This window comes from Diplotaxodon limnothrissa, linkage group LG7 (assembly GCF_057381915.1).
Source record: "Diplotaxodon limnothrissa isolate DT_005_m linkage group LG7, D_limnothrissa_male_GT1.1, whole genome shotgun sequence".
Taxonomy (NCBI): Eukaryota; Metazoa; Chordata; class Actinopteri; order Cichliformes; family Cichlidae; genus Diplotaxodon; species Diplotaxodon limnothrissa.
The window spans coordinates 16,551,170-16,561,360 of NC_140602.1; the positions used below are offsets into that span (position 1 = coordinate 16,551,170).

At 43.2% G+C, this 10,191-nt stretch overlaps 3 protein-coding genes across 3 annotated transcripts in view; 1 reads left to right on the forward strand and 2 right to left on the reverse strand.

The window, feature by feature from the left end:
- The window catches only part of reln (reelin), a 100,085-nt gene extending 97,374 nt beyond the window's left edge, over positions 1-2,711 (forward strand). The window contains exon 64 of the mRNA XM_085359345.1: positions 1,916-2,711. Within this exon, the coding sequence (XP_085215471.1) occupies positions 1,916-2,012 (97 nt within the window). The 3' untranslated portion in view covers positions 2,013-2,711. The remainder of the gene's footprint in view (positions 1-1,915) is intronic.
- On the reverse strand, positions 2,031-4,489 carry LOC146628082 (protein Bouncer-like). The gene is made up of 3 exons (XM_085359519.1): positions 4,112-4,489; positions 2,466-2,604; positions 2,031-2,155 (listed from the first exon to the last, which is right to left on the reverse strand). Exons 1-3 carry the CDS (start codon positions 4,478-4,480, stop codon positions 2,031-2,033), a joined length of 633 nt encoding a protein of 210 aa, XP_085215645.1. The 5' UTR covers positions 4,481-4,489.
- Positions 4,490-6,985: 2,496 nt separating this feature from the next.
- Positions 6,986-7,582, reverse strand: LOC146628083 (protein Bouncer-like). Its single transcript, XM_085359528.1, has 2 exons — positions 7,560-7,582; positions 6,986-7,442 (listed from the first exon to the last, which is right to left on the reverse strand). Exons 1-2 carry the CDS (start codon positions 7,580-7,582, stop codon positions 6,986-6,988), a joined length of 480 nt encoding a protein of 159 aa, XP_085215654.1.
- Positions 7,583-10,191: the final 2,609 nt, after the last annotated feature.

Sequence of the window (10,191 nt, forward strand, 5' to 3'; positions counted from 1 at the left end):
CCCACTTTGGGCCCCTCGCCTCCCCAGGCTGGGGCTCATACCCTCCCAGACCTTTCTACGAGACAGCAGTCCCTTCCTACTGCCTCTCCCCTCTCGCGCTCTAACCTCTGCTCTCTTCTGTATTCTGCTCCCTCTGGCATGGCTGTAGTGTCAGGTAAGTTCTCCGCCTCTTCCTGAATGCAGCCCCCTCCCTCATCCTCCTCCCCGCTCCTTTTGTTCTCCCTATTACACCGCAGACACCCTTGATTTCACATACACACCGCAGCCCTCGCCATCACCACCATGGTCATCTCCATGCCTTCTCCAACACGTAAGCCCCTACAGGCAGGTCAAAGGGCAGGTCAGCTGCTCACAGTGTTCAGCTGGAGGCTGACTGATAAAATGATCCAACACACAGTTTTTAAAAGACAGCTCTTAACACAGGAAGTACACCAATATCCATGAAAATTCAGTGGATGGATGGATAAACAAATCCTGAACAGTGCTGGTAAATTTTCTGCTGACATGCATTTTTTATTTTTTTATAAATGGTTCGACACAAGGTCACAAAGGTTCCAAATAAAGCGGCTATGATTTGAATATGCAATCACTGCGGCATTTAAATGTAACAATTTACATGCACAGATGTCAATGGTAGTGTGTTTGTGTGTATATGTGTGATGTAATCCATCACTATATTTGTATCTGTCTGTTTTGTTCTTGCTGCCACCTCAACTACAGGCTGCTGTAGTGTTTTTTGACACGGCTGCTGATTCACAAGCAGACCTGAAAAAGATTACTGTTTGCTGTAGTTTATTTATTATCACACAAGCCTCAGCAGTGAATGACGATGTATCTTTTCTTCCATTCATTCACATCAGCATCAGTCGCAGTGCAGGGCATCTCACATCCTTATCCTCAAATGAACTCACAGTTGACCAGAGTTTCATTAGACTCCTCCGTCCTTGCATGGCTTTAACGGATCGACTGTCGCGATAGCCCTCCATCCTTTTTTTTTTTTCACTCATGGTTTTCTGTCCGTCTGTCCGAGGACGACGACATGTAACTCTGAGCCAGGAGCTTCCTCCTCACTTCTTTCTGGTTTCTGACCACAAGTCAGAAACACACCAGCATGCACACGTGCTCTCAAACACACACATCGCTACCATTCGCCTGTACAGCATCAACCATCACACCCACTGGCACCATCTACCTACCTCGCCCTATCCTTCCTGCCCCCCTCCCTTCCCCCCTGCTTCGCAGAGGCCCCCCCTGCCTGCCCTGGCTGCACTCCTGGCTCACTGGCACCGCCCTGCTGGATGGAAGAGGCAATGAACAGGCTAAGCAAGAATGATCTACTGCAGCTTTTCTCTGTTACTTAGATTTAAAACCACCCGTTCCCACTCACCACCCTGCACTTTATGGCTTTTTTTACATTATTTTTTAAAATTCTTATTATTTTGTTTCCTCTGACCTCAAACACTCAGTGTCAGAGTTTCTCCCTAGTATGTTTTAGTGTGTCTGTAGACTCCTGTGTCTTCTGTCTTGTCGTGTTACATTTGGTCTAGTCGATGGATACATGTAGCTAATTGTAGTGCCATATTCACCATCTAGCTGCCTCTCATTTGTGCAGAGTGTAATGAAATCGAGTAGCGCCACCCATTCTCTGAGCTGTGGGATCCATGCAAGCGTTGAGTGTTTGAGGTTGTGGTTGAAACGTGACTTAAAAAAAAAATAGCCAGCATGACTCCGGATGTGAGAGAGTGCGGAAGCTGCATTCGGCCATTTGTGCGTGTGAGTGCATGGTTTCAAGTGCGTGCATGGGAATGTGTGATTTTTGCAGCAGCTCTTTACTCTGTCGCTAACGTTCACACCCCCTCCTCTTTCCCTCCCTCTGTGTTTTTTTTTTTTTTTTACTGTCTTTGTATCCCTGCAGCACACGTAAACAGAACTACATGATGAACTTTGCCAGACAGACCGGCATGCGTCACTACTACAGCCGCAAGAGGCGGGCACTGCAGCGCCGTGCTTGAACCCAGCGAGTAGGGATTTCATCCTCTGACGTGCCAACCACACATCGACCTGCCACACACCATCCTTATTCTCATCCTGTTGAGACCCATCCAGTGGATTCCAGTCAGCCTTAGAGTTCCCTCGCCCATCTTTACCGACCCCTCTGCCACAAACACGGAACATCCAATCAGTTTACGCTCCAGCCAATCAAGGCCTTCCCAAACCCATGGGTCGGCTGGATTGAAACTCAGAAGGAAGGAGTGAAGAGGCTGTTTTGTTTACTTGTTCCCATGGGATGGTCGGAATTTCTAGTTGTTTTGTAATTGTTGCTGTGGTTCCTCCGATTCCCATTCCCACCTGCTCTACCCTTCCCTCTGGGTCCCAGCCCCCTCCCTCTACCCCTTCTTCACCTTCTCCCTTCTTTTCCTGCCACACTGTGAAATTGAGAGATAATATATCACTGCTGAACTGACCAGCCGATTGGAGAGCAGCCTCCCAGTTCCACTGAGCCACCGGGTGGGAGGACCGCTCCACCGCTGCCAACAAGTACACCCGGAAAGAACGACTGCAATGATGATGCTGACCATTAGGAGGAGTGATGGTGATCAAGCCCTAAGAAGAAAAGAAAAAAAAGAAAAAAGGAAAAGAAAAAGGAAAAAAAAAAGTACTGTGTTCTTGCTGTTCTGTGTGTCTGTGGGTTCTTTTTTGTGATGAGTTGACTGTGGTGTTCTGTTCATTTGTTCGTTCGTTTTATACTAATTCATATGCTTTTAAGGGGGCGGGGTGGGGAGGGTCGGTTTGTGCTGGGTTCTGTTTCCTTTTCCTCGTTTATCCACATCGGGGCGGGGCGAGAAAAGCCCCGGCTCCACACGAAGAAGAAGCAAAAGAACGATTTGCAGACGACGGAAAGGAGAAAATATGGAGAGAGAAAAAAGAAAAATAAAGACTGAACAGCAATTGTTTTTGTTTTTTTTAATCATTTTTTTATATATGTTGGTTCCCGAAAAATACAGATATTTATGGTAAATGGTTCTTCACGTGACCTATTTAAGATGCACTGTGCGTGAAATCTGTATGTTTTTTCTAGTGTTAAGTTATTAGGCAGTCGAGTCAGGCTCTCGGACTGCATCATCTCCCCTCTCCCTTCACTTCCCTCTTCTCTTGTGCTGTTTCCCCCCCACCCCATCCTCTCTCTGCTGATTTCTGATACCTGGAGGTGAGGCTCTATTAGTGTTGTTTTTTGAAGTCTGTGTAATATGGACCCTCTGCCCTCAGTGTAACTTCAGTATAGCAATCTCCTGTATATATATGTATATCCACTATGGGGAGACCCAGCAGCCTTATAAAGGGAAATAAAGAACTGTCCAAACCTCATACTGTACACATTGCTTCAGCTGCTCTCTTTCATTCCTGCAAAATAAGCCTGGACTTTATTTGCTTTAGACTTTCTCTCCTTTGCCCATTTGTGTCTCTCACTCTCAGATCCCAACAAAGATTTAAAGCCATGTATGGCTGAATCTAAATTATCTATTGTGTACATATCAGTAGTAAAGAAAGATGCAAGCCAGTGAGCGGCTCCTAAATGTTTACTTAATTCAGTGATAGAACTCAATGGGATAAAGAAATCCCTGGAAACTGACACGTGAGAGCAGGAAGCAGTTAATTGTTTTGATTTTCTGTAAAATTATGACAATAAGAAAAATACAGAACATAACCATCCTTGCCCCATATCTGTGTGACTTTGTATGTGACAGAAGAGTGTGGGAAAACATTCAAAAGGAATCAAATTTGATAATTTATTCAACTATTTATTTATTCAGAGACCTATAAAAACAAAGCACCTGTTTAAAGAAAATAAGCCATTGATCCAACCGTTGTAGTGGGCTGGAACCTGGCTGATGATGATGGGCAAGAGGTGGTGTATGTCTTGGATATGTAGCCAAATTTAATAAGACATTTATGATAAAAATCTCTCTTTCACCAGAGTGCACACCTCAGTGTCTTCAGACTGGGTGTTCACCACATCACTGCAGACCTTCAGCCTTACTCCAGGCTCGGGCTGCAGCAAGTCCTCTGAGCATGTTCATCAAAATGTCTGTATTCACAAACCATCACCGACCATCACCCACACTGTTACAAGTGCTAAAGTGAGACAGAGGGGTTCCAGTGCGATGTTCAGGCACGAGTTACAGTGCGGCTGATCACAGCAGCTGTAGCTCACGGTGTAGGTTGTCCCCTTGAAGTGGACTTTTTGCTTCTGGCTGCAGTCTTTTTTTGCCATGCAACCCCTGGCTGACAGGACGCTGTGGTTGCCGTAGCGGCCATCTGCCATAAAGCACACCTTACTGGGAGGGCACTCTGTCACAACAAATTCGGGTGTCTTGTCTTTCTCCAGCATGGGGCTGTAGAAGCAAAGCAAGTTGTCACAGAGCACAGAGGGAAGGAGGAAGTGAAGCCACAAACCAGTGATATGCAGGAGCTTCAACATGCTCAGGCTGCAAAGAAAAGAGAAGCATCTGTTAAACTTTGGGTAAAACACATACTTAGTGCCACAGTGGTTTAGTTTTTGCAATCTACACCGAAAGGCCACTGGTAAAAAGAGATTTTAAATAGTTATTTCACTAAATCAATAAATCAACTGCATTTTTCTGTCTGGGTTGCAAAGCCATTCAAAAATTAGATTTATTTTATGCAAACCAACCAGTTAGTGGAAGTCTCTCAGCTGCAGAAATGTCTCCTTCCCCTAAATATAACTGGACTAAACGACACTTGTCTCCAGAGTGACTCTGGTCAACACAGTGAACTTTCTCCAGGCACTCTAGCTTCCTCACACAGCTCAAGGACAAGCTCATTAGGTTAACAGGTGACTGCAAATTGGCTGCAGGTGTGAGAATGTGTGGTTAGCCGTCTCTCTGTGTTAACCCTGCAACAGACTGGTGGCCTGTTCAGGGTGTACACCCCCCACCCGCCTGGGATGAGCTCCAGCACCACCTGCAGTAAATAAGTGGACTGATGAAAAACTGATACTCTGATACTCAAAGTGCTAAAAAAAAAACAAACCCAAAAAAACCAACCGAAAAACAAATTGAAAACCTCAGTACCAACATCTTTCCACAGTTTCATAGAAGCCATTTTTTCCCAACAAACTGTAATGCTGTGCAGAGTGAAGCACCTGGTAAGAGGCTGAAAAGTGAAAGTGACAGGATTCATAAGTCACTGGCCCCTTAGCCGAATTTACATGTTAGTTAGCTGCAAGTTTCTATTGTTTGGTAAAGGCTGAATTTAGATACTATATTTACCACGTTAAATAGCTCACAGATAAAATGTCATAATGGGTCGTAATTACTGGAAAGAAACATTGCTGCTGAATTTTTCTGTGCTATTATTTTCATTCATGAAACAAAGTGAGTGCCATTTAAATCCATTATATTAAACAGATGAACAACATCTTCACAGCTATCATCTTTAAAACCGGTCAACTTGTACAGCTGTGCAGTAAGTATGAAATTTCACCATTTCTTGTATTGGTGTGAAGGATTTCCTCTGATAATCACATTCAGACTACTTCCAGCATTGACGATAAAATGCAGGAACAATTTTAGCGTGAAGCTTAAGATAAGATAAGATAAAACTTTATTAATCCCTCGGGTGGGTTCCTCTGGGAAATTCGCTTTCCAAAAGCACAGCACCGACAGAAGTTACAGAGTAACATATACACACACACACACACACAAATACAGAGACAAATATAAATAAAATATACGAAGGGGATAAATAGAATAAATAGGAATAAAAAATAAAAATACAAGTGAATTGCACATTTCAAGTATTGAGGTCTATTGCACCATTGACTATTAACAAAAGTATTGCACAGTGAGGTGAAGAGGCACTACAGCTTAGTTGTTCCCCCCTCCTTTGTCCTCCTGTTTCCCCTCCCTCTCCCCTCCAGAGAGGAGTTAAACAGTCTGATGGCGTGTGGGACAAAGGAGTTTTTAAGTCTGTTAGTTCTTGTCTTTGGGAGAAGCAACCTGTCACTGAACAGACTCTTCTGATTGTTTATGGCCGTGTGCAGAGGATGCCCAGCATTGTCCATAATGTCCATCAGTTTCTTTAATGTCCTTTTCTCTGCCACTGTCACCAGAGTGTCCAGCTTCATGCCGACCACAGAGCTAGCCCTCCTGATCAGTTTCTCCAGCCTGGATGAGTCCTTCTTTGCTGTGCTGCTCCCCCAGCACACCACAGCATAGAAAAGTACTCCTGCAACCACTGACTGGTAAAACATCCTCAGGAGCTTCCTGCAGATGTTAAAAGACCTCAGCCTCCTGAGGAAGTACAGTCGGCTTTGGGCTTTTTTATACAGGTGCTCTGTGTTGCATGACCAGTCCAGTTTATTGTCCACCCACAGCCCGAGGTACTTGTACTTGTTGACCACCTCCTCCCCCTCTATCTGAACCGGCAGTGGACCTTCTCTGGACCTCCCAAAGTCCACAACCAGTTCCTTAGTCTTTGAGGTGTTGAGTTGCAGGTGGTTTGTGTGACTCCATGCGACAAAGTTCCTCACCAGACTTCTTCGCACAGTCTCACCTCATTTAAGAGATTTTAAGTCCAGCCAAAACATTTCAGAGCTTCTCCTGCTGAACTCCAATCTCATCACTGACTCCAGCTGTACAGGCCACACCTTCGATTATACCTGCTTGTTAAATTCACACAGAGCAGCTACACCAACAGAAGCTTGATCATGCCAGCGCTTTTATTTTTTAAACACATGTATATGGAAATAGGGATTACAGAAAGATGGTTGACAAGTCCATCTCTCTGGCGCATAAATACAAGTCACACAATACATCATACTTCTTTTTTTTTTTAAATATATACAAACTTTTTTTAAAGTAATGACTGAGATTTAGACATTTGACTGAATGCCTTTCATCTTCTGAAGATTTAAGTGCCAGTGGCTAACAGGACTCTCCCCAGTCTTCAACAATACAGGTACCTATGCATCAGTGACAGGTATTGTTGTTCTTGTGTTATTTGGACATGAATCCAAAGGCTCTTCCTTAAGACCATCTGTGTTCCCGACATGATCAACCTTTAATGCAATCAAATCCAGTAGCTTCTTCAGATTGCTGTCAGATTTGGGCGGGATGTTACACTGATTTTTACAGCAGCATGTGTAGCTGACATTGTATTTGACTCCCTGGTAAGAGATGACTTTATGGGAGCCACAGAGTTTACTGTCCACACAGCCCTGAGAAGACAAGATGTGGAAGAAGCCATAGTTGCCTGTGGAGATGGCGCAGCGCTGGTCGGGCATACACTGGCTGGTGGTTTGGGGGCAGGGCTTGCTTTTCTGCTGCAGAGGACAGTAGTAGCACAGCAGGCTATCTAGAGCCAGTGCTGGGAGGATCGCAGCTGAGACCAGCAGGATGGAGATCAAGAAGCAGCATGGACTAAACAGATGGATAGCCAGACTAATGTGAATTCACACCAAAACAATACATACTGAAATAATATTTCAATTAAAGGCATTTATGGTTCTTAGTTATTTGCATGCATGTGCTGTTCACCTGGTCTTTCTTTGCGATCCCATCTTTGTCTGTAAAATCCCACCAAACGTGAGAACGTGTCCACTCAAGCAACCTTAAAACGCCAGCTTCTGATTGCTAATCAGAAACAGGTGTGTCTTTAAAATGTCATTGCGCACACATGTGAAAGAAGAAACACACGAATTCACACAAACACCTTTCAAACTTAAAACTTCCAGTTTATTGCAAAGGAAGAACATTTGCTTTGTCCTTTAAAATAAAACTCTGTGCAGCCTATTAAAAAAATAATTTCAGCTGAGGTAAAAAGAAAGAAAAAAGGCAGTGTTACATTGCCATCTGGTGTTTGCTTTAAGTCACGTTTCAACCACAACCTCTATATACACTTTGAATCCAGGCAACAAGCTGCTGCTGTGCAGCATGTACAGCAAATAAAGATTTATTTGCCTAAATGAGTTTCTTCTGAAATTTGTGATCATGTTGCGTAGCCAGAGGAAATGGTGAGCTGTGCCTTCTTGTACAAAGGTTCCTGTGAAGAAAATCAAATTCTACATAAGCTGAAATGGTCACTACCACCCACGTGTATGACAGGAAATGAGGGTACGAGTGTGAAGTTGAAAATATGTAATCGAAGTGTTAAAACTTATGTGACTGGTGATGTACTTCAGTGAATCATACACAGGGTACTGAAGGTGACATTTTAAAGTACGAATCAAATTTAGTTGGTTCTTATATAGCACTTTTCTACTCTGCTTAAACACTTAAAGAACTTTATACTATAAGCCTCATCCACAATAGTAATTGTTTCCCTACGCTTACGCATTTTCTATCTAATGTTCACACTCAAATGAGTACATCAGGAGGACTTTGCAGTTCAGTATCTTTCCCATGGATTCTTTGGAAGATACTGGAGCAGCTAAGGATTTAACCCACCAACCTTGGAACTGGTAGACAACCCATGCTACCTCATGGATCACAGCCCACACAAAAGTAATGGGCAGAAATAGTTAGCCCAAGAATGAGAAAGGGAGCACATGCACAGTTCAAACAGATTCAAATAGAAGTATTAACCAGTCAAAGCAAATCAGTAGACAATAAATGACAGACGCCGCTAGCTGCAGAAAAAGTACAGCTGAAGAATAACTTACAGTTCAAATTGTTAGCAAGATGCTAACATGGTAACAAATGATACAAGAGCTGTTGTATGTGACTGATTATAGAAATTTACCAATTAACATGGACAGGTGTAGTTTTAAAAGGCCCTGTATTTGTAGTGAATGTTATCTACTAATCAGGAGGTTGGTGGTTCAATCCCTGCATGCCAAGGAGCGCTTGGGCATGTTTCTAAATCTCCAACATGCCATCATAAGTACTTAGATAGATGGAAATATTGTATTTGTATTAATGGTGTCCCTTTCATTCTGTGGCTATCTATTTCCACCCAGTTTAGGGTGCCTGTGGTTCTGGAGATAGTGTGGGTTGTCTACCAGTGTGTAGGTTTGTGGTTCAAATCACTGGGTGTTCCATTGTCCTTAAAAGACTCCTTAAGAAAGATCCTTAAGTTCCTTCTGATGCGTTTATTAGAGTGTGAATGTTAGAAAGCACATCCGCATAGAAAAAAATGCTGTTTTAATGAATGAGGTTTGTAGTATAAAGTGGTTTGAGTCCTCAAGTAGAGCAGAAAAGTGCTACATAACAACCAGTCGAGTTTATTGGACTCAATCTACTTGAGCTCTTTTGTCCCATACTTTGTCAACTTTCTTTTGGGTGGCTGCCAATTGGAAACAGAAGCTTTAATACTGAACTCAAAGATTCTTAATGGTGACAGTACATAAATGAAAATCAAAACAAACATATAAAGTCTCGTTCTAACTCATCTGAATCTACTAGAAGAATGAGCCTACATTGAGCTCCGCATCCTCATCCTCCCTGCCAGCATCACCCCAGTCTTCCTGTTCCTCTGCAGGGTCGTAGCTGTACAAAGGAATCAACCTATGCCGCAAATCATCCAATCTGAAAAAAAGAGAAAGAGAAACCTGAACATAAAAGAGCCCAAACCGAGCTCAAGATGATGCTTCAACTTCAGGAGTTACCTCATTTTTCTTCTGATATAAACAACCTAAAGAGAAGCACAAGCCAAACAGAAGTGCAATTATAATAGATGTGTAAGACATCATTTTGAAAGTGAATTGTGCAGAAGTAAATAAACATTTTTACCACTGCCACTATACATCCAATCAGTATGAGCACAACCAAAGGGATGAGTGAATAGTAACCAGGAAATACAGGTTTGCTGGGTACTGGTGAAATATGGGGAGTTGTGTGGTTCGGATGCATTTCTTCCTGCCCCATCGTCCTTTTTGTAGCAGCCGTCTGTGCTGCGCACCTGTGTGACACATTCAGTGCCGTGCCTCTGCTTTCATTCCCACAGAAAGACGCAAAAACAAATGTCGCCGTGGCATGTAAGATCCAGCAAATCTGTATGTACAGTACAGTAAATATTTACGTGCCTCAAACTGAACTGAAAAGGCGGCTGATTAAAGGATACTACAGCGACGCATTTTAACATATGTGCGTTTTTCTTTCTTAAATGTATTCTTACCTTATGTGCTACCTGGGGACTACCTGAACATGCATGTCGTTCTCGCTCCTTTCA